This window comes from Phocoena phocoena, chromosome X, assembly GCF_963924675.1.
Source record: "Phocoena phocoena chromosome X, mPhoPho1.1, whole genome shotgun sequence".
NCBI classification, from domain to species: Eukaryota; Metazoa; Chordata; class Mammalia; order Artiodactyla; family Phocoenidae; genus Phocoena; species Phocoena phocoena.
In genome coordinates this window covers 92,533,083-92,558,365 of record NC_089240.1, presented here as the reverse complement: position 1 = coordinate 92,558,365, position 25,283 = coordinate 92,533,083, and the positions used below count along the sequence as shown (strand labels likewise).

The 25,283-nt window shown below is 37.2% G+C and overlaps 1 protein-coding gene across 1 annotated transcript in view; it reads left to right on the top strand.

Annotated features, from left to right (window-relative positions):
* ACSL4 (acyl-CoA synthetase long chain family member 4) overlaps positions 1-21,408 on the top strand; it is a 75,972-nt gene extending 54,564 nt beyond the window's left edge. Inside the window, exons 10-16 of the mRNA XM_065901343.1 lie at positions 302-441; positions 1,231-1,403; positions 3,765-3,839; positions 7,926-8,117; positions 9,694-9,808; positions 12,860-13,017; positions 18,570-21,408. Coding sequence (XP_065757415.1) covers positions 302-441; positions 1,231-1,403; positions 3,765-3,839; positions 7,926-8,117; positions 9,694-9,808; positions 12,860-13,017; positions 18,570-18,727 — 1,011 coding nt within the window. The 3' untranslated portion in view covers positions 18,728-21,408. The remainder of the gene's footprint in view (positions 1-301; positions 442-1,230; positions 1,404-3,764; positions 3,840-7,925; positions 8,118-9,693; positions 9,809-12,859; positions 13,018-18,569) is intronic.
* The last annotated feature ends 3,875 nt before the right edge of the window (positions 21,409-25,283 follow it).

Sequence of the window (25,283 nt, the reverse complement as noted above, 5' to 3'; positions counted from 1 at the left end):
GAAAAGAATTTTTTTAAAAATTATCTTTATGTGATAGGTGAATGAACTATTTATTCTCCAGTCAATTTTTTAAAAATTTTAGATAAACTTAGTGTGTCGAACTGAAGAAACCCCTATACTTGTCCTTAGTGTTTTTGAAATAGTGAACAAGTTAGTGAAATTAATCCCACGATATAATAAATATTTCCGTTCTACTAAAGACTTTTACCTAAGATATTGTAAATAAGGTGTTTTCGACTAAGACTGTCTCAGTGTTGGTGTAGTTCTTTTCAGTTTATTTAATATGTTGCTTGCCTTTTAGGAAATCATGGATAGAATTTATAAGAATGTTATGAGCAAAGTCCAAGAGATGAATTATATCCAGAAAACTCTGTTCAAGATAGGGTATGATTACAAATTGGAACAGATCAAAAAGGGATATGATGCACCGCTTTGCAATCTGTAAGTATATCTCATAGACTCTGTAGTTTGAGCCTTTAAATCTTTTTGTGTTTTTACATCGGGAAGATGAGTAAGTAAATGACAAGTTAATTTAGTTTGAGCATCACCACCATGATCATAACGTTGAATTTCTCTTTTATTCACTTCTAAGCCTCATTGCTTATATAGCAAGCAGAGGACCTTGAACTCTGATCTTGGCAAATTAACAAATTTTAATAATTGAGTACATATTTAAGAGCTAATTATAATATTTGGTCTCATGAAGAAAAACTAGAGTAGACTTTTGTGTCAAGACAATTGAGTTTAAAAAATGCCATTTCTAACTCAAAAAAGTGATTTTCAAGATTTATTTGGCGTGAAGGTTTCTGATTTATTGTATTCATAAAATAGCATATTAAGTGTGTGAATATAACGGTTATTTTAAATGTGGTGCTGGGGAGTTGAGATGGGGAAACATTTTTCACTGAAAAGGAAATAAGATAGATGACTAAATGTTCCAAAGGTAACTTTACATTTTTTCCTTTGACATCATCCTTTTCTTTCATTTACTGTGTGTCAAAGTAGTTTCCTGACACCATACCTTTTTCTTTTTGCCTTTTTAAGAGTTCTTCTGGCATTTTTTTCAGTGTGTTACTAGTTGTTGCTTTGTTCACCTCTCATTATCACAATGGTCCTGAAATATAGGTGTTCAACCAAAGTTGAGAAATCTTTTCCAGAGCCTATAAATTAGTGTGTCACCAAGAATAATCTGTGCATATATTAAAATCATTTATCACCCCTTTTATCAAGGATACTATTTAAAAAGGTGAAGGCTCTGCTAGGAGGGAATGTCCGTATGATGCTGTCTGGTGGAGCACCCCTGTCTCCGCAGACACAACGATTCATGAATGTCTGCTTCTGCTGCCCGGTTGGTCAGGGTTATGGACTGACAGAATCGTGTGGTGCTGGCACAGTTACTGAAGGTAAGCATTTTTAATGGGGCAAATAATTATGTTAATTTCTACTGGTAAGGCCAATTTGCATTGGCTTTGGGAACCATGGTAACTTTATACCTCTTAAGTAATAATCAGATTCAATGAAAATCTACATATTTTAGTTTTAGAAACTTGTAGTTGAGTCATGTGTACCCTTTATTTTTAAGCCTCGTAAATACTTATGACACATTGTCAGTCCTGAAAGTTCTGTCACCCTGGTCTTGTAATCTTCTTTCTCTAAATGATCACTTCCTCGGAGAACTGCACTCTTGGAATAAGGTATCACTTTTGTGTTCCCTCTCGAATCTATATTCCTGCCCTGACTTCTTGTTTGCTTTCTGTTGTTTTCAACAGCCTATAGCAGGGTTTCTCAACTTCAGCACTGCTGAAATTTTGAACCAGATAATTCTTTATTGTTGGGAGCTCTCCTGCACATTGTAGGATGTTTAGCCCCTAGATAGCTGCCAGATAATATGACAGTGAATTATATCTTGAGATGTTACCAAATATCCCTTAAGGGGCAAATCACCCTAGGTTGTGAAACAATGCGGTATAGTAATCGTTTTACTATCTCACTTTCACTTTAAACTTACGTCCAAAGTCAATGCCATTCTCCAAAACCATCTTTCCATTGCCGAATTGTTTTGACAGTGTTATTACCATCCTTAAAATCATTCAGGGCATTAGCTTTGAAGTCATCTGATTGTTTATTTTTAATATCTTTAACTTTCACCAGATCTTCCCACTTTTTCATGGGATTGCTCCCTCCACTGCCTGCCACCTTTGGCATCTAACCTTTTATTACTTCACACTGCCCTGTGGTAACAGCCTTTCAGCTGCTGTGTCTGCCTCTATTACATTGCTTCTGATTCATCCTCTGTTCTTCTGTTAGACACATCCACCTCAAACACTACTTCATACCTGGTGAACGTAGCTTTCAAGACGTCTCTCACCTGGCACCATTGTACCTCTTCATCATTATGTGCCACCTGTGTACACACCAGGATTCTTGTTTCCAAATAAGCCAATCTTCTTACTCTCTCTTGTATTTTCTGTTCCCTTCTCTTTTACATTTTTTTTTTTTTTTTTTTTTTTTTTTTTTTTTTTTTTTGCTGTGCGCGGGCCTCTCACTGCTGTGGCCTCTCCTGCTGCGGAGCACAGGCTCCGGACGCACAAGCCCAGCGGCCATGGCCCACGGGCCCAGCCGCTCCGCGGCACATGGGATCCTCCCGGACCGGGGCACGAACCCGCGTCCCCTGCATCGGCAGGCGGACTCCCAACCACTGCGCCACCAGGGAAGCCCTGTTCCCTTCTCTTGCAATGCCCTTTTTGCTATCTGGTCGCAGCCATCTTCTCACGTGCAACTCTTCAGTTAAGTGTTTCCCAGACATTTCATCTTACATTGATCTTTCTAGTCTCCAAGGTGCTATTGTTCTCACCATCAGTACCATGCAGTTTAGTATTTAAAAGTGCTCTAATTATTTCACGTGCTTTTCTCTCCAGGTAGTTTGTTCGTAAGCTCATTGAGGGCAGGGTCTCCTTACCTTTAATGTGTTTTCCTCACAGTGTTTAATATAACGCTAGGTACATAATAGGTTGTCCATAAATACTTGATTACTGCGAGCAATAATCACAAACTACAAAAGGATAATATCATCATCATCATCACGTTGGATGATAGCCGCTGACATTTATTGAACACTTTGTTTTTTGCCAAGAAGTGTTAAGCACGTCTACGAATCATCTCATTTAACCCTCACAGCATATCCCTATATGAACTGGGTTCTGTTATTATCCCCTTTTATATAGATGAGGAAATGGAGGTTTAGAGAAGTTAAGTAACTTGTCCAATTTATACATCCAATCAGTGAGTTGTAGAGGAGGACTTCCAATCAAAATCTGTCTTACCAGAATCCTACGTAGATAATGGTGGAGCCAGCTCTCCTCCCTTAACAGATTTTTATACTTAATTATCTGAAATGTAGCCATGAGAAGCCAAAATGGTGTACCAACATTGAAATCAATTACACTGTTAAAATGAAGCTGAAGGGACTTCCCTGGCGGTCCAGTGGGTAAGACTCCATGCTTCCACTGCAGGGGGCACGGGTTCGATCCCTGGTCGGGGAACTAAGATCCCACACATTGTGCGGTGTGGCCAAAAATAAATAAATTTTTAAAAATGAAGCTGAATTATTGAAAAATGGTCACGCTTTGCATTCCTCTCGCTATGGCCTCTTCTTTTGTCATCTTTCAGAATCTGGCTCCAACTTTAATATTCCTGTAATCACATTAGTGGGAGTCTGAAATGTGTTTCACTAATTAATATCTTTGTTGCTCTTTCCCTTATAGTTACTGACTATACTACTGGCAGAGTTGGAGCCCCTCTTATTTGCTGTGAAATTAAGCTAAAAGACTGGCAGGAAGGTAAGCATTTTATGACAAGCTCTAGTGTTTCTAGATATGCTAAAACCTACCGCGAGCCTCTAGACTTCCATTTTTAAAAAGCATTAGGTTGTCTGCGGTAGCAAGCGAGTCTTTGCTGTTGCTTGTTCCCTGTGCTTTCTTTTTCTTCAGTAACATTGTTAGGTTCCCAAGAGGAAAGGGAAATCTCTAGAATCTAGGCATGATGATTCTGAACTTGGGAATACTCGATGGTAAAGAGGAAAAAATTCTTAGTGGGGCATTCCCTGGATTTGGAGAAGGATGTATATCCTATCTTTTGAAGCTAGATTTTGCTAGTGAGTAGGTTTGGGCTGGGAAATGAAACCCCATATTTTCAGGGGATAGAGTGACTAATCACACACACACATACCCCCCAACTTCTTAGAGCTTGACCCCAGCAAACATTTTTTTTTAAAGAGAGTTAACTTTTATTAAATATCTTATAGGTTCCAGGCAAAGGACCAGACACTTGATGTGAATTGTTTCATTAACTTCATCAGCTGTTTGTAGTGAGATAGGCATATACAAATAAACCCATAGACTGACAAACAAGTAAATTAAGAATTACTTAACACACAGCACATTCAATGGCCAAGGAAATTGAAATTCAGAGACATTAATTGCACAACTAGTAAGTGGCAGACCGTGAATCACACCTAGAACTGTTTGGCACTAAAACTGATGCACTTTCTACCATACTTTGCTGTCTCCTAAGTCACATCCCTGGTTTGGCTCAATCAAACTTTTGGTAAACAGTGAATCAGCATATGATTTTGCAGTGGAGAACAAGCTCTTGGCAAGATCTCATATCAGAAAAGACACCAAGGAGAGAATTATTTTGAAGACATTTTCCTGGACCTGACTCCTGGTACATCCTGAAGTTTAGTAAGGCAAAAACAGTTCCACTGGATTACTCGAGGCAAATGGGAACCTTGTGGAGGAAAATAAAAAGAATGGATTGGGTCTGAACAAGGAGTAAGAAAATCTAAAACTTAATCCAGGTTTTGCATTTAATTCACCAGTGCACCTTAAACTCACTTATTTGCTATTCCAAACAACTAAGTGAAAGGAGGAAGTTAACAAACAGCATTATGTAAACAATATTAAGTAATTTTTTACTGGCTTTTCAAAAACTACCTTCTTTACTCCCTGTCTTATCTATATGGCCTTATAACCTCACAGAGAATGTAGCAATGGGGACAGATTTTCACAGAACCTGGCATATAGAAGAGTGGTTCCTACTCTTTCACATGCATGAGAATCATCTAGAAAGCTGATAAAACACAGATTCCTGGACCCTACCTCCAGAAAGACTCATTCAGTAGATCTGAGGAGACCTGATAATTTGTATTTCTTTTTTTGTTTTCGCTTGGTCACTGTGCATGTTATTCAGTTCACATACAGACAGCAAGATCCATGTATTGCTTAGAATAGAACCATTTAACCTTGAAGTATTTTGGAATTTTCCAGCTTTTTTTTTTTTTCGCACACACACACACTGTATTTTATTTTTACAAGAGATGAATAAACTGGCACCAAGCATTGTAAATGGATGACCACAACAAAAGCAACGATGATTGCAATTACGAAACACACTCATACTACGTCATAATATTGACATTCAGTCCAGTAATCCTCCACTGTAACCGCTCCTTTACTTTGCAGTGAAAATTGCTTTGTATATTTCTTGCCTCTGAGTCCTTGTGGGACTTTTTTTCATTCAAAAAGAAAGTCACAAAAATTATAATCATCCTCATTAGTTCACTCAGTCCCATGTAATTAATTTTTTTTATCTTACTCTTTGTTAGCACTTTTATGAGTTCATCAGTTTTCCATTAGAGTTCTGAAAATGCTTATCCATTCAGTTCAGCCGTATAGTCAGTTATCAGAAACCTGTACTTGTCAGAGTCTTTTCCATGAATTCCTTGAAGATGAAACCCTTTTATAGGAACATATTTGCAAAAGCATCAGAGTACACCCAGAACTGTCTGTAAATGACAAAAGACTTAAAAATGACCACGGTTAAAGATTTGATGAAAGTTCATAATAATGCAATTGACAAGGAAATTTAGTTATTTCTGAGATATACATTTTAAAGTAATAACTAGAATTATGACTTATAACATTATACCAGAACATAGAAGATTTTTAGAAATTTCATGTAATGTCTGAAACATTTATATTAACATATTCCCATACAAATAACCCAAAGAAAGTTTAGTATTAGTTGTTGTTTTTGTTTGTTTTTTTATACTGCAGGTTCTTATTAGTCATCAATTTTATACACATCAGTGTATACATGTCAATCCCAATTGCCCCCAGGAAACATCTTTATAGTTGATAATCAATTGTCCAGCTATTTGTATAGTTTAATTTTTATAAGTAACTGCAGAAGGCGAGCCACTTAGAGGAAACCTGTGCTTTACAGACACTGGTGATAATCTGCAAAAGTAAAGCAGTCTTCCTATGATGAAATTGTGAAAAATATTAAACATATTCATTAACTGCAAAATAATTAATAGCCTAGCCATGCCAGATAAAGGAAGAATAATTAAAAAGCTTAAGATTTTCTTTTATTTTTTTAAATTTATTTATTCATTTTTGGCTGCTTTGGGTCTTTGTTGCTGCGCACGGGCTTTCTCTAGTTGGAACGAGCGGGGGCAACCCTTCATTGAGGTGCACGGGCGTCTCATTGTGGTGGCTTCTCTTGTTGCGAAGCACAGACTCTAGGCGCAAGGGCTTCAGAAGTTGTGGCACGCAGGCTCAGTAGTTGTGGCTCGCAGGCTCCAGAGTGCAGGCTCAGTAGCTGTGGTGCATGGGTTTAGTTGCTCTGCAGCATGTGGGATCTTCCCAGATCAGGGATCAAACCTGTCACCCCTGCGTTGGCAGGGTGGATTCTTAACCACTGAGCCACCAGGGAAGTCCCTCTTTAATTTTTCAATTTGGTATATTTGACATACAACATTCTGTAAATTTAAGGTGTACAACATGTTAATTTGATACATTTACATGTTGTAATATGATCGCTGCCATAGCGATATTTAGCATCTCTATTACATTACATAATTGCCTTTTTAGTGGGTGGGATAGTTAAGTTTTAGTCTCTAAACAAGTCTGATGAATATAGTACAATATTGTTGTCTGTAAAGAGCCATAGACTGAACCTTTAAAGGACCAGTTACCTTGTAGGACACATCCCTTAGGTTGTTTGAACCCAAGAAAATGAATGAGCTTTGTCTGACATAAATTTGAAGTTTCAAAAAGTGTTTCTCCTATGTGACTTTTTATTATGTGCATTACCGTGGTGCTCTATGAGCAAACAGCCGTTCCTTTTTAAATACCACACTGAAAGGCCAAATTTATTCCCAAGCGTTTTACATCTTGGGAATAAGTCCTCCTTTCTCCCATGGTAATGCCTTTCCAATTTTAGAATGAAAATCTTTAAAAATATAGGGAGTGTGTGTCTATGTATATTGGGCACCAGCATCAATATTGCTTTACTAAATGGGTTATTTATTAAGCAGTGGAATCAGAGAAACAAGGTATATTGTAAAACTTGGTAAGGAGAATTCTGCCTTTAATTTTTATTTTTCTAATTTTTCTGGTACTGGGCTTTAATGTCAGTTTTGGAGAGTGGGTCCATATTTGGAGTTTTCCTTGCTATGAAAGAACCTTTGCTTTATATAATGAGTTTAATGTTTTGTGTACAGTGGGTTTTGTCATACTGAAATATTGAATAGTTTTAAATTTATAACTACCTATGCTCTTTGATTAAAACCTTAGAATATATCTGAAACACATTTGATATCAACATATTAATAATTTACTTCTAAAAACTTCACGTGTTACCCTTCTTGGGGGTGATTTTATCTTAACAGAACTCTGTGAACCCTAAGCTTGAATGATGTTCTAAGTATGAAATTTTGATCCTGGGAAATATTAACTAATATGCTCCCGTAAAGTGAAGTAAAATTTGATCAGCGGAAAAATAGTAGCAAAGGATCTTTAAGAATTAATACAAGTAAATTTGTTTTAGAACAATAACTGATTTGCTTTTATGACTTCCAGGTGGTTATACAGTTCACGACAAACCAAACCCCAGAGGTGAAATTGTAATTGGTGGACAGAATATCTCCATGGGATATTTTAAAAATGAAGAGAAAACAGCTGAGGATTATTCTGTGGACGAAAATGGCCAAAGGTGGTTTTGCACTGGTGATATTGGAGAATTCCATCCCGATGGGTGTTTACAGATTATTGGTCAGTGTATTCTCTTTTTGTGCTTTTCTTCAGTTTTTGCAACTTCCACATATATGAAAGGTAATATTGGTCAGGTCATTAATAGGGTTGATGATTCCATTGGTTTAAACTTTAGAAGAGTTATTTAACTTTGGTCTGTGCTTCTCCATCTGTGAAATAGGGACAACAGTACTGACCTGGTAGGGGTTTTGTTAGGATTAAATGAGTTGTTACATGTAAAATGTTTAGAGCAGGGCAGTGCCTGCACCTTACTGAGTGGTAGCAGAAGCAGCATTGGGGTAGGGAGGGTGGGCAGGAAAAGAGCAGTTGGCAGTGAGAAAACAAAAATTGCTCAGAAGAGGCTTTCTTTGTTTGTTTCTTTGTTTTGTTTTCTTTTGGTCAACTGTTGATACGTTCGGTTCCGTATAACCATCTACTGTAACATACCCTATTCTAGGCCTTCCTCACCATTTACCTCCCCACCCAAGAAGCATTGTGGACATGTTATTTTCCCTAGTGGCCATTTATATGACTCTAACTAGCCTGGACTCTTAGAAAAATATAATATCAGTCCTCAACATGAATCGGTTCTTCTGAGAATGTCAGTTGGCTTGGCACTGCCCTTATTGAGCCTACTGAAATAGACTAAGTTCAAAGCTACTCCAGAATAGCCCTTACACTATTCATTTTAATCAGGCAAAAGTTAAAAATTTGACTAGCCGATAAGGACCACTCTGTTGGGTCCCATTCAGATCCTTTTCAAGCCATAAAATTTCCCCAGTCATTATCTCTAGTGGTCCGTTTAAGTCTGTCTCTGGACCCATATGTGACCTGAATATAGTTAGAGATTTCCTGGGAAAATTGGTTCTTCGCCTAGAAGTTTGATCTGCCAGGGGAATTCCCAGGAAACACGGCTCAGTCTAGAACCAGTAACTCCCCCACCTACACCATCACCGCCTTTTTCCCCTTGATCCTTAATTGTGCTGGAATCAAAGGCTGGCTCTGGTGGCATGTGTGCTGGGTTCCCAGCCTATGGGTAGGCAAGTCAGCACTCACACGAAGGATGTAAGGCAACCTGATGATGTGCCATCCTATGCCAGCATGTTATTAGTGCACTGTCATTTTAACAAGATAATGACAAATCTGGAAAATGGAGAATTAACATTTATTGACTGTTCTGTATGTCAGACATTGTGCTACATGCCAGTATGAGGTAGGCATCATTATCCCTGATAAAATTTGAGGGTTGGAGCGGTCAAATGACATGTCTAGGATCACATAGCTAGTAATGGGCAGAGCTACCATTCAAATCTAATGCCCCAAAGTCTTTGTTCCTTCTATTAAATTCATGATAATATTAAACATTATAGTAAGATATTAAAGCTTTTGGTGTAGGATATAACATTTTAGCCAGTACTTCTTTAACTAGGCATTTTCTTTTTAACTGATGTGTTTGGGCAAACATTAGATATAACAAGATTTTAAAAGAAATATCTTTATAAATAAAGATTAAGGTGATGAGACTGAAAGAAAATCAGAATTGGACATACCTTAATCAATGTACTATGGATAACATAACATGCTTCATGACTTACAGATCGTAAGAAAGATCTGGTGAAGTTACAAGCAGGGGAATATGTATCTCTTGGGAAAGTAGAAGCTGCACTGAAGAACTGTCCACTTATTGACAACATCTGTGCTTTTGCCAAAAGGTAATTTTAAAGTTGCATTTGTGTTTCATATACTTACAGTAAAAGGATAATTGGGGAAAGATTGATATAATCATAAGGGAAACATCCAACTTTCAGAGTTGGGGAATGTTAGAAATCTATGAAAGTTCTTGAATTCAACAGCTTAAAGGTCATTTGAGATAATCCAGGCATTTTAACTGTTTACTGGACCACCTACTGTGTCTTTCTAAATACTTAGCTATGCCACAACAGTTATTTCATTTAACATCCATAACAACTGAAATTTAGCATAGGTAATTTTCCCAAGAGGGTAACACAGCTAGTACAAGTTTTCTAAATAAAAAAACCTGAGAGATTGAACCATTTTCTTTCTTTATGTGTTAATATGGTTTATTTTTCTGGGCTTTATTACTCCCTTTAAAAAATTTAATTATAAAAAACACAAAACCTAAATTTACCATCTTAACCATCCTAAGTGTACCATTCACTAGGGTTAAGTATATTCACACTGTTGTACAACCAATCTCCAGAACTTTTCAGCTTGCAAAAATGAAACTCAGTATCCATTAAACCACTCCCCATTTCCCCTCCCCCCACCTAGCCCCTGGCCGCCACCATTCTACTTTCTGTTTCTGTGAATTTGACTCCTCTAGCTACCTTGAATAAATAGAATCATACAGTGTTTGTCTTTTTGTGACTGGCTTATTTCACTTAGCAGAATGCTCCCCAGGATTCATCTACATTGTAGTATGTGTCAGAATTTCCTTCCTTTTTAAGGCTGAATAATATTCCATTGTATGTACAGACCACATTTTGTTTAGTCATTCATCCATCAATGGACAACTTGGGTTGCTTCTACCTCTTGACTATTGTGAATGATACTGCTATGAACATGGATATTCAAATATTTCTTGAAGATCCTGCTTTCAATTCTTTTGGGTATATACCCAGATGTGGGATTGCTGGATCATATGGTAGTTCTATTTTTATTTTCGGAGGAACTGCCATACTCTTTCCATTATGGCAGCACTATTTTTTTTTTCCTTCCCATCAACAGTGTACAAGGGTTTTAATTTCTCCACATCCTCAGTAACATTTGTTTCTACTTTTTAAATTTTTTTTATAATAGTCACGGTAATGAGTTTGAGGGGATATCTTGCCCCTAAGGATTAGTGATGTTTGAGCATCTTTCCATCTGCTTGTTTGGCTGTTTGTATATCACCTCTGGAGAAATGTCTAATCAAGTCCTTTGCTTGTTAAAATTTTTTTCCCTCTTATTTTTGATTATACAATACAGTGTTATCAGCTGTAATCACCATGTTACACATTAGATCATCAGACCCTATTCATCTTATAGCTAAAAGTTTGTACCCTTTTATCAGCCTCCACCCCCAGCCCCTAGCAACCACTTTTCTACTCTCTGTTTCTATGAATTTGACTTTTTTTTTTTTAAGATTCCACATTTAAGCAATACCATGCAGTTTTTGTCTTCCTCTGTCTGGTTTGTTACACTTAGCATGATGCCCTCCAGCTCCATCAATTTTATCGCAAATAGCAGAATCTCTTTCTCATGGCTCAGTAATATTCCACTGAACGTATACACCACATCTTCCTTATCCATTCATTTGTTGATGGACACTTGGTTGTTTCTATATCTTGGCTGTTATGGACTAATGCAGCAATGAACATGGACCAGATATCTCCTTGATATCCTGTTTTCATTTCCTTTGGATTTATACCAAGAAGTTGGATTGCTGGATCATATGGTAGTTCCATTTTTAATTTTTTGAGGAGTCTCCATACTGTTTTCCATAGTGCCTGTACCACTTTGCCTTCCCACCAACAGTGCACAAGGGTTCCCTTCCCTTTTCTTCACATCCTCACCAAAACTTGTTATTTCTTGGCTTTTTGATAATAGCCACTTTAACAGGTATGAGGTGATATCTTGTTGTGGTTTTGATTTGCATTTCCCTGATAACTGGTAATATTGAGCACCTTTCCATGTACCCGTTGGCCATCTGTATGTCTTCTTTGGAGAAACGTCTATTCAGTTCCCCTGTCCATATTTTAATTGATTTTTTTTTTTTTTTTTTTTGCTATTGAGTAGTATGCGCTCTTTATGTGTTTTGGATATTAACCCCTTATCATATATGATTTTCAAATACTTTCTCCTATTTTGTAGGTTGCCTTTTCATTTTGTTGATGGTTTCCTTTGCTGTGCAGAAGCTTTTTAGTTTTATATACTCCCACTTGTTTATTTTTGATTTTGTTGCCTTTGCTTTTGGTGTCAAATTCAATAAGTCATTGCCACGACCTATGTCAAAAGAGCTTCCCCCTATGTTTCCTTGTAGGAGTTTTATGGTTTCAGGTCTTTGCCCATTTTTAATGGGGTTATTTTGTTGTTGTTTTTGTTGTTGAGTTGTAGGAATTCTTTATACATTCTAGATATAAACCCCTTATCAGACATATGATTTGCAAATATTTTTATCCAGTTCCATAGATTGCCTTTTTACACTCTGTTGTGACCTTTGATACACAGAACATTTTTTATTTTTGTTGTACTCTTCATCTATTTTTTCTTTTGTTTCCTGTGCTTTTTGGTGTCATATCTAAGAAAGCATTGCCAAATCCAATGTCATGAATCTTTTCCCCTGTGTTTTCTTCTAGGCATTTTATAATTTTAGCTCTTATAGATTTAGGTCTTTGATCTATTCTGAGTTAATTTTTGTATGTGCTATAAGGTAAGGGTCCAACTTAATTCCTTTGTATATGGATATCCAGTTCTTTTAATACCACTTGTTGAAGAGACCGTCCCCACTGAGCGGTCGTGGAACCATTGTTGAAGATCATTTAACTATATGTGCAAGGGTTTATTCTGGACTCTCTGTATCATTGGGCTATCTATGTGTCTGTCGTTATGACAGTACTATGGGCTTTATTACTTCTTAATGAAGCTGTAACAAATAAGAGAAAAATATATTCAGAATTATGTGTACTATTTCTTTGCATAATTTATGAATAATTGTTATTAATGTTCTAATTTCTAGTTTGTTTTATTTTCTAATTTTTTAGTGACCAGTCCTATGTGATAAGTTTTGTGGTTCCTAATCAGCAAAGGTTGACGCTTTTGGCACAACAGAAAGGGGTGGAAGGCACTTGGGTTGATATCTGCAATGACCCTGCCATGGAAGCTGAAATACTGAAAGAGATTAGAGAAGCTGCAAATACCAGTAAGTAAGAAGTGGCTTATCTGTTGATGTCCCTAAAAGTTATTTAATGAGGTCCTGTGCATTAGACTCTTCAAGATGTCTATTTGGTTTGTTTGTTTTAAATTTTTATTGGCGTATAGTCGATTTACTATGTTGTGTTTTACAAAGCCTGCCTCCTAAATATACATAATGAATTTCCACGTTGGAAGGATCTTTAAATGTTATATGGTAGAATAACCTAACTAGTTCTTTGTTGCATGTCACGGCATCCCTGCTAGGTGGTCATCTAGTCTGTGTTTGGAATGGTCCATCTTCGTTCTGATAGTTCATACTAATGTGCCCTGGTGTGAATCTTTTATCATTTATCATTGCATATACTTACTTGGTGTGGGCCCTTTCAATCTAGAGATCTCTGCCCTATGGTTCTGGGAAATCTCCATTTACCTTTTGTTGTTTGTCTGCTTTTCTTTCATTGCTTTTCCCCTCTGAGTTTTGTGTTCATGTTTTTATCTGGGACTACTTTTATATGGTTGTTGACCTTCTACTTTCATCCCCTAATTTTATTATCTTTTTTTTTCTTTTGTAATCTATCTTGCCTTTTATTATTATTATTTTTTTTTTGCGCTGGGGGTGGGAGGATTGCAATTTATTTATTTATTTATTTTACATCTTTATTGGAGTATAATTGCTTTACAATGGTGTGTTAGTTTCTTCTGTATAACAGAGTGAATCAGCTATACATATACATATATCCCCATATCTCTTCCCTCTTGCGTCTCCCTCTCTCCCACCCTCCCTATCCCACCCTTCTAGGTGGTCACAGAGCACCGAGCTGATCTCCCTGTGCTATGCGGCTGCTTCCCACTAGCTATCTACCTTACGTTTGGTAGTGTACATATGTCCATGCCACTCTCTCACTTCATCCCAGCTTACCCTTCCCCCTCCCCATGTCCTCAAGTCCATTCTCTAGTAGGTCTGCGTCTTTATTCCTGTCCTGCCCCTAGGTTCTTCGTGACCATTTTTTTTTTAGATCCCATGTATATGTATTAGCATTCAGTGTTTGTTTTTCTCTTTCTGACTTACTTCACACTGTATGACAGACTCTAGGTCCAGCCACCTCACTACAAATAACTCAATTTCTTTTCTTTTTGTGGCTGAGTAATATTCCACTGTATATATGTGCCACATCTTCTTTATATCTTGTCCTTTTTGTTTTATATTCTGGCAGATCCCTCAGCTTTATCATTGCCTCAGTCTGTCGAGCTTCCAACTTCCAATATCAGAATTTCAATTTTCAAGAGTTCTTTCCTGCTTTCTTAGTGTCCTTTTAATAGCGTCCTGTTGATATTTCATGGGTGCAGTCATCCTCTGAGGATGTTGAAGGGATTCCTTTTATGAAGTTTCCTTCTCCTGTTATTGTTTCTGTTTCCTTCAAGTTCCACTTTCTGCTTGCTTTGGTCGGCCTCGCATATATCTGCTGATCCTTGTCTGTCCATTCATATTTGAGAATGAGGTTCTAAAAAGCTGTTTGGAAAGCTTGCTGGGCTTCACTGAAAAGTTATTCAGATGTTAGTGTCTTGAGTCATTCCACTTCTCCAGAGGAGACTTCTGCAGTCTCTTACCTGGGAGATATTAGCATGACTGCCAATATTCTGGTAGCCCAAAAAAAAAGGGCATTGGAAGGGGGCTGGGGCTGGGGTGGGTAGGTCTTCCCCTCACTGAACCTTTAGGTTTTCAGCCTTACTCCCTCCCTCTATTGTAAGTGTCCTGAGTCCAGAGTCTCTTTAGTTCAGTTTTTCCAAAAGGTAAATCTATCTATCTCCAGCCTGGTTGGGGAAGAGCAGGATGAGGGAGAACTATCCTCTGAACAGATGAGGGCCAGCCCTGCTGTTTTCAGCAGGCCCCTCATCTCTGTCTTCTGTCCCTCAGCTTCTGTCTACGGGTTCGGGAGATTGGTTTGCCTCTTGTTGGCGTTCTTCGATGTGGGCAGTTAGCTTTTAGCTCTCTTGGCTCCCAGTCAGTTAACTGCTGGCCTGTTTGCTTTTGGTCTTCTAAGATTTTGTTGGGCCTTCTCACCCAGTGTCCTCTTTCTCTCATTTCTATTTTTCCTTTGTGGTTAATACCTTTTGAATTTAAAAAATTATTTTTAAACTGTTTATTTTCCAGGGGAGCAGAGATAAACTATGTACTCTTCATGTTTAATTGGAAGCGATTAACCTAGTTTTAACCTATTGCTTTCCCTCCTAAAAAATGAAAATGTCATTTTTCTGATTACAGGTACCTGTATTCATTATAAAGTACTGGACAATACAGAAAGTTTAAAGGAGGAAGTAAAAATCACTTGATAGTAGTTACCTTTGGGTGGTGACATTACATTTTGTTATATATACTTAACTTACCAACGTCATCGACTTTCTTCTAAGTCAGTAGATATAGAATTGAATTACCGTTTTTTAAGCTAAATAGTATTCCAGTAAAGGAGTGTCCACTTAAGTCCTTATTGTTAGACTTTTCCCCTCCACTGTAAACAAATAGAATATATATCTTTTACTCTCATTTATTTTCTTATGTAATTATTTTTTTAATATGGATTATCTGAGTCAAGAAAAATGTATATTTTAAAAGCTTTTATCCCTTATGTTGCCAGATAACTCCCTCTTCCCCTCAGAAAAACTGGACTAGTTTATACTCCTGTCAGAGATACATGAGCACACCTGTTTCCCTAACTAGGCTACTATTATTTATTTTTTAAATTAACTACTTGGGTTCCATTTTGGTTAAAAAATATAGTTTGTAACATCTGTTAGCAAGTTGAAGTTGAAAAACTATTTTCCCCAAGAAGAACATTCTTCTAGTTAACTCTGGTCACTGTAAAGTTTTAAATAGCAGTTACCTATTAACATAATCTGCAAAGTAAGTTACTGTATAAGCATAAAGACAGTAGCTTAATTTTTTTCTTAAAGTTGGTTTTGTTAATTATAGTATTATTGACATATCACACTTTTTAATGTTAATATCACCAGGCTTCCAGAATTTTCTTTGATACAAATCCTCATTTTTTTCTTTAAATGTAGTATTTTAAAAAGTATTTCAGGGCTTCCCTGGTGGTGCAGTGGTTGAGAGTCCGCCTGCCGATGCAGGGGACATGGGTTCGTGCCCTGGTCTGGGAAGATCCCACATGCCGCGGAGCGGCTGGGCCCGTGAGCCATGGCCACTGAGCCTGCGTGTCCGGAGCCTGTGCTCCGCAATGGGAGAGGCCACAACAGTGAGTGGCCCGCGTACCACACAAAAAAAAGAAAAAAACAAAAGTATTTCAGCCAATAGGCTGTTATTCTTAGTCACTCTCTGAACGTACTAATGGAGCAGAACGTGACTTGAATAATTTGTCATTGAATATTCACCTGTGTAAAAGCAACAGTGGGGAAAGTTTTTCAGGCTGGAAAATGGAATACAATTCTAGGACCTGCTAGGCCTGCATAACTTTCCTGTGCTTGGATTGAGGCGTGAAATCGAACAATTCATGATTTGGATAATGGACACTAATCATGAGCTAAATCTAAATAACTCATAAGCTCGTGAAGATTTATTTTGCTAACCTTTTGCTTCAAATTATAATTTCAGAGACTTAGGCCAAAAGGTATAAAATAGTTTTGATTGTTTTCAGTTAAATCTGCCTGAAATCATACATCGTTCATAGCAGGCCCCTTCATGTTTTAAATATAAGTGCAAGGTATAGATAGTATCCTAAGAATGCAAAATAATGGTTTTGGGGGGATTTGACAACTATCAGTGGCTAGAAAAATTGACATTTGCTGCCACCTGCAGGTCACATTTCATAATGTCCTAGGTAATTCTGATAAAATGCCACGTGTAAAATTGTTTTTGTTTTTTTCTTCCCCTAATCTTTTTCACTTGTTTGCAATTTATAAATTTATTTAATTTATAGGAAACTGTGTGATTGATTGCCCGTTGCTCTCTATAGCTTGTGGTACTAGCTAATGTTTAGGAGTTTCCAAAACTATGAAACCTCTAATGCAGCATTAAAAAAAAAATGCTTAATTTGCTTGTGCACAATTGAAATAACGTACCTGCTTTGTCCCATTGTTGTCAGTGTTTCTGGAACACGACCTGTGTAAGTAGGTAAAGTAATATGAAATGAAAGGTTTGGGAGCCAGATCAGTATTTGAGAATTGAACTATTCCCTTGAGATCCAAATGTGACCTCATTTCAGGCACCTCTGTATAACTGAGCTATAATCTATCATCAGAGTAGATATGGTTAATTTGAACAAGTTTTATATTCCTTTGTTACCTTTTTAGGCATTACTTTTAGGAAGTTGGTTCTAAGTAATTTGAAACATTACTTTTCACACTCAGCTTTATATTTTTCTCTTATTTTAATGAGAAACTCGCTAATTCACCCAAGCTTTCATAAAGCTCAGACTAGCATTAGAACAAAAACTTCATTGAATTTGAGTTCTTTGTGCTTATCACTGAAACCAAGTTGTTTCTCAGGTTACCTAGGCTGTTTTAAAACATGCAGATGTTTGCTTCTTCGAAATTGCTATTTTAAATAATTGCATATAAAATAAAGCTCATCTGTAGATTAACATTACTGTTAGTAGGCCTTCAGAATTTTAAGGATGACCTTGTATTAATAATAAGTAACTTCATTGAATATAATTTATTGAGTTTAAAATTATTGAGTACTGTATGCATTGCTTCTGTGTCCTTATTTTCACCATTTTCTTACATTTCTTTCAACATGTGTTGTGTTGTGTAACTCAACTCCAATATGTGCTGCATCAATTCTTATATCATTTAAGAGTATGAAACTCGCAACCCCCCCTTTTGATTCTTATTTGAATTAAAATAAAGCTTGCGAAGAACAGTTGTCTAGAGGCTATTTTTCTGTAGAATGAATGAATAAATTTGTATGTTTCTTGAGGGCTCAGTGTAGCCTATGGATGGCAGTGAACAGAACAAAGCCCCTGCTTTCATGGAGCTTACGTTCTAGTAGGTGACATAAATACATAATATATGAGGTGGTGATAAGTATTTTGCAGAAGACATAGCATAAGAGGATACAGAGAGACAAAGGGACTTCTGTTTTGTTAGGAGTGGTCAAGGGAGTCCTCTCTGAGGCGGTGGCATTTGAACAGACACGTGGATGGGGTAGGGAGGTGAGCCATGCAAGTACAGCAGGGAAGGCCATCCCAGGCAGAAGGCGCAACAGATAGAAAGACTCTGAAGAGGAGGGTGTCTACATACATATAGGGAAAAAAAACTGCATAGTCCAAAACCATTCAACTGAAACAACTGATGTGTACTTTGAGAAATATAAAATGAAATTGTAAGGTGGTGGTATCATTAATTAACTCTAACATACCATTAAGTTTGCCTCATCACCTGCATCATCTAGGTGACTCCTGCAAAATTCATGTTTTATTGTTTCTCTCTCTCCCACTCGCCCCCATTTTCCTAACCCTCATCACTCTTCCCCCTTCTTTCCCCTCTCTCTCCCTCTCTTTCCCTCTTTCCCCCTCATTCCTACCCCCCCCTTTCTCATTTCAGTGAAATTGGAGCGATTTGAAACTCCAATCAAGGTTCGCTTAAGCCCAGAGCCCTGGACCCCTGAAACTGGTTTGGTCACTGATGCTTTCAAACTCAAAAGGAAGGAACTGAAGAACCATTACCTCAAAGACATTGAGCGAATGTATGGGGGCAAATAAAATGCTGCTCTCTTACTTACAATTGTGGTTTTTCAGTTCTGGAGTTTTCAGCCTTGTTGAGCTGTCTGTTAGAATGTAAAGTGTATCATTCTAAAACCATGGTAATAAAAAAACAAAACCCAAAGTGATTAAAATAGTTGTTGAGTCTACTTTGACTTAGTTTTGCATAGTTCTAGTGAAGCTGAAACTGAAAAGTTATTTCCCTGTAGCTGTGTTATTAATTTTAGAGCAAGATTCCTGTTTTTTAAAAATTAGCCTAAGATATACTTGTTTCATTAAAGAAAAATATTTAATGTTGAACAAAATAAGTTGGAGCTGGAGTAGAATGTAGTTTGAGGAAATTTGGAACTTCCAATGTCTACTGTCTTCCTAGTTCAGAAGATGCTCAAATATTAAGCATGACCAAAAAAAATATATTAACACTACTCAAAGCAGAAGTGCTGCAGGGCTTTAAAATTCTCTTCCAACCATTTGTCTTGAATCATAATATACAGAATCAAGTAATACCTTGGAAACCATTTTAGCATTCATAATCGTTGTGTAGGTTACACATAGAATCATAACATTGTGAGTAATTACGGTGCCTGAAGCAAGAATAAAACAATATAAACGCACCCAAAACTATCTAGTAATATATTTAAAGGGAAATTCAACTGCTTGTTTGAAACTTGGAGATGTGAAATCAGTAACTGTAATTATCTGAATGACGTAAGAGTAAAAGTACATCTTAAAAAATGCCGAACATTGCGTTTGTTTGTTCAAAATAAGACAAACCAAGAGTTAAAATAATAGAAAGTTAATCAAATTTTAACAGGAAGCATTTTCTCTGTTAGAAAAGGTGATGAAATCATAAGTATTTAGAATTCCAACCCTTGCACAGCACTGAACCTGGGAGAGGATTTCGACTTTGAACTTATCTTTGATAGCAGGGATTGATTTTAAAGTGTATTAAATCACACTTGTAATTTAAGGTCTGTTTGCTGTTGCTGATTTGATTCTTGATCAGTTATTTGTATTACCAAAAGCCTTTCATTTTGCTTTAATTTTAGCAAAAGCGGGTTATGATGAATGACTTCCCTACTATCTTGATTTAATCTCTGAATTATTAATTAACTTGGACGACTTTTAGGAACTTAAAGGGAAGAACACACTGTTACCACTTTTTTTCTGTTTGAGAAGAGTTCAGAAACTGGAAATGCTGGATTTGGGAGAAGGGAAGTTACTCGCTAAGGGACTGATACTTGTGCAGTAACTTGGTATGTGGGCTTCTTTTTGAATCTTTAATTAAAATCTGGGATTATATGTCCCTGATAGGTATTCACACTTGAACCATAGTTACTGTAAAAAAAAAACAAAAATTCTTAATACTGTTATTCTTTGCACTTTTTTCTTAGTCATTTTATATATATATATATATATATATATATATACACACATATATATATGCTGCTTACATTGCTTTGTACAGATGTGGGCCACCACTGCAACAAAACACATTCTGTTTGCTCTAGAATATTTATAAAGAAAATATTTAAATGTTATGTATATGGTGGTATAAAGGAAAAATCATCTGGTGTTATTATAAGCAAGAATGTTCAGTGTTCTGCAATGTAAAATTTGAAGCAAGGTCTCCCTGAGTTATGTGTATGTGAGTATTCTCATTCTTCCCAACTTGCCTTCTAAGAGTGAAAAACCATTCTTACCAAGTAGACTACTATTCAGCTTCCACTGTTCTGGCCCACTGTTGATCCTCTAAGGATGGTGTTCTTAGACTTTTTCAGTATGTGAGTCCCCTCCTTTTGGAATGGTGATTTTAAATGTGTGAGTGCATGCGTACTCAGATATTTGAACCCTCACCCGCTCCCATCTCCCAAAAGCTAGAACACTGCCAACTAATCTGTTGTATGGGTCCTTTAGAAACGTGTAATCAACACTTAAGGTTGGGTGCTGCTAATTCTTTGCGAAAATCCAAATATTGTTAACGGACCAGGGAGATGCCACTACCCCCTGATTTTTCCTCAGCAAATATACGTGTTTATGTAAACAGATCTTTCCATATTCATAGTGACTTTTCAAGTATTTGAGCGTAAAGATTTTGATCCTACCTTTTTTATACCTGTTTAAATCGTTCATTGTTATTATTACATGTCAGCCATCAAATATAGTTGTACTTAGAAAATTTCCTGCAATTATGTACATTTTAAGACGAACCCTTGTGACTTTGCTTTAATTACATGAAAGTACCTTGCCTCCTTGATATTTGATATTCGTGTTGATTTTTTTTTTCTGGAATGGAGGTAAAATTGTGTCACTTTTTGGAACTGAGATACACGTGAATGATTCAAAAAGTCAGAAGTTAAGGAGAATAATGTTTCTTTGGTCATAAAGACTGATTAATAATCCTTGCCTATATTTTCCTGCTAGCATGTGACAGATGTTTCTGGAGTAACAAGATGAGAACAGATTAAAGATTGTGTGGTATTTGGGATTCGGAGAGAAATATTTTAATTTTCAAATGTAGTTACAAATTAGAATGTATTCGTATTTCTACTTTCTGTTAAAATGCACGATTGCAGGATTGTTACTTAGGTTTTCACGTTTTCCTTAATGAAAAGCTTCGTTTGTTCTGGTTTTTAAGTTTGCACTCGGATCTTAAGAAATAAATCCACCCACGTTATCAAGCCAGTTTGTGCTTAATTATGCGTCAAGATAAAGTGTGCAAGTTTGAAGAATACTAGCCAAACTTTTAAACACATATTTCAAAAGTCCTCCTCTCTAGGTTTATAGAATCGCATTAAGCAGATAACCTGGGTTGTATAAATCATATCCATTAGTTTGGAGGATTTGAACCCAAAGCTGTTAACTTTCATACAGTTAATAGAGTAGAATCCCTCTGCAGCACTGATACTGTGGGACAAAACATAGTCATGTTGTGTGGATTATTAGTACGTGCTAATAAATGGTAACTGTTACCTTTAGGCTAATTAAAATTTAGGGAGAAATTAACTTATCTGAGTTTGCCACTCACTCGCTGTGTGACTTTGGGCAGTTCATTAACATCCCTCCACTGCGTTTCTCCTTCCCGAAAAATGGGGTTGATTGATAAAATAGGATCTACTTCAGAGGATGGTTGTGAGGGTAAAAATTAGTTAATCCGTATAAAGTGTTTAAAACATATGTTAGCTGTTATCATTATCATTGTATCCAGGTAACATTCATGAGTCAAGTTATTTAACGTATTGGTTTGCACCTAAGGGCCTTAAAGGACTGCTTGCCCCTGAAGACTTAGAAGAAAAACTTCTGGATTTAGAGGTGAGGAGACCTGGGCTTTTTCTATCACTAGTTTTGTAGCCATGGACAAATCTCAAAATAACCCCCCTTAGCTTTAGTTTCTTCTTCCTGTGTCAAAGAAAGAGGGGGGGGGGAGACAGAGGGAGAGAGAGGGAGAGAGGGAGAGAGGGAGAAAGACTGGACTTCAAAAAAAGACGCTTTGTAAAAAGGGAAAGATGAATGACAGAAGAAATAGGGAGTGTATTTGTCCCCAAGGCCCATCACATCTAGCTTTCATATTGTGATTTTGCTGTCCCAAGGTGATTTTCGGTTTGTTTTTTAATGATGCCCTAGGTCCCAAGTTTCCTATAGGGATATGAGGCTGTGGCTGATGCCATCACAAGAAGTGAGGATTCTACTAGGTACAAGGAACTTCTGTTATCCTCACGTTCTCTCTCTTTAAAAATGAGAGTTGTGCACACATAATTTAAAGCAGTGCTTTCATTTTTTTTTACTGTGATCCACGATGCTTTGCACACATGCTTATGTGTATATAAAACAATATTTTATGTGAAATGTTTATGTGAAAACAATGTTTATGTGAAACAACAATACTAATGAGACTTCCTATTTCATTTATTTAAATGTTGGTTGTCACCCTCTAAACTGATTTCATGACCCTGCAAGATAGTGCTGTTCGACGGAACTCCTGTGAGGTTGGAAATGTTCCATATCTGTGCTATCCATTATAGTACCACTAGTCATGTGTGGCCATTGAGCATTCGAGATGTAGTTAGTGTCCATGTTGGACAGCACGGCTTTAGAGAGTCTGCAAGCCACAGTTTGGAAAGCACAGGTTGAAAGCTATCCTACGATGTCCATGAAAGAAAGCTATCCCCTGCCATCATACTCCCACCTCCTCTACCTCAGTGGCAACCACACTCTTAGACCTCCCAGTCAGTACTAGTACTCTCCTCTTAAATGAGAAGGCAAGGATTACCAAACCTTGGAAGACTAGAGATAAAAGCAAGGAGAAAAAAGCAAATTGGAGTAAATTGGTTCCGCAGGGTAAATAAAGAAAGCTTTAAAAAAAACTTTTAAAACTACCATTAAACAAGAAGAGAAGGCTGCAAAAAAGGAATATATAGAAAACAAAAAAAAATAAAAACATCTCTTAGAAATTATAAACATGATGGCTGAAATGAAAAATTCAAGAGAAAGGAAGTAGAACTTTTGGAGGGGCCAAATGTTTTTTATTGTGGTAAAATATATATAATAAAGTTTGCCATTTTAGCCGTTTTTGAGTGTACAGTTAGGTGACAATTACATTCACGGTTTTGTACGACCATCACCGCTATCTAATTCCAAACAGTAATTTTTAAAGATGAAAACTAGGAACAAAAAGATAAGAATATTAAGGGATCAGCCCAAGTGATTCCTCATCTGAATAACAGAAGTTCTAGAGAGAGAGAATAACAACCAAAAAAAGGGATTACAAGAATTAAAGAAAATTTCCCAGAACAGTGTGGGTGGGGCTTGTTAACAAAGCTTTGCTATAAGTTGATCCCATGTCAGCAGTATTCATAATGACCCACAAATTGGAAATAACTCTAATGTCCATCAGCAGGAGAATGGACAAAGAAATTGTGGTATATCCAATACAAGAAAATGCTACCTAGCAAGTAAAAAGAGTAAACTGCTGCTACATGCAAAGACATGGATAAATTATGTTCACAGATAATTATGATGTACGAAAGAAGCTATTCACAGTACATTATGATTGTATTTATATGAAGTTCGAGAATAGGCACAACAGACCTATGGTGATAGAATCCAGGATAATGGTTTTCTCTGAAGAGAGTGGTATTGCCTGGAAAGGGGCATGAGGGAATCTTCTGGCATGCTGAAAATGTCCCATATCTTGTTTACATGAGCATCCAGGGTAGGTAGGGTCAGACATGTCCGGCATGAGCAGGTAAGATTGATAATATGGAGGAGAAGTTGAAAGTTGGGTGCATTTCGGTGTGTTGGAGGAGAAGAGGATGAACCAATCGGGTTCATCATATTCTGTTCGGCATGTACTAATCATCAAACTGGTCAGTCTTTGGAACAAATGTGTTTTAATTAAGGGTGTGGGAGAACCTGAAAGGTTCATCTGATGAGAAGCATCTTTGTGGGCTTGATTGGGCGGAAGTAGACCTAGGTAGCTGTGAAGTAAGGGACACAGACAACTTGGGTGAACTTAAAATACCTGAAGTATGTCAGGATATTTCAGTGTTTGCACCCACTTTCAGTCTCAGTTGGGCTTAGTTTTTGAGAGACATGACGTCATGTGCCTAAAGTTCATTTCTTACTCTCTTCCCGCTATTACCACCCTACATCAGACCTTCACCCCTTTTCACCTCGAAGAGCTATACCGACCTCCTGACTAGTTTCTTGGCAAGTCTTTTCTTTCCATCCCTGCCAGGATACTCAGTATACTCCATCTTGTACAGAGATCTGCCAAACTTACCTTCTTAAAATACCACCTTGTTGATGCTGTTCTTATTCAAATCAAAATGTCAGGTTGGTATTCAAGTCCCTGAATCAGAAGATCTCTCTTCACCTGTCTTACCTTAACTCCATTCTCTTTCACTTCCGTGTTCTCCAATCTGCCAAGCTCATCCCTCCAAGTTGTTCTTCACCCTGGCTGCACTTAGGAATCACATGGGAAGGTTAACAGCAATAACAGTGACCAAAACCCAAACAAACAAAAAACAGTACCTGTGCCTCGTCCTCTCTCATTGGCCAACAGTGACCTGTTTGCTGGATCTGTAAATTCCTCTATTAACACCTGTCCTTAGGATTAAACTACAAAATAATTCACAGAAGAGAGGGCAGTTTTCACAGGTTACCAAAGAAGGAGGCTCCTGGTTAACTGTAGGCTCCCCTAACCCTCTCCTGTTGATATGGGATTGATTTTTCTTTTGTGTTGATAGATTAGCTATTTCCTTTGACACTTGAAAACCTGAGGGATTCTGAGAGAATGAGGTCTAGAACCATTTTATTTCTTAGAAGATACTCCTAAGGGTATCAAGAATCAGAAATGGGCTCTAGGGGTGGGACTGCTTGGAAGTGCTAAACATCAACTTTACCTAATTCATATTTTTGCCTTGGGGCTGTGAGAAATCAATAATAAAAAAGAGTCAAGAGACTCCTAGGGACAAGGGAAAAGAAGAGAGAATATGTTGACCCATCCATGTATCTCTTCAGAGTGACTTTTGAAGCAGAATTATGAAAATGATTC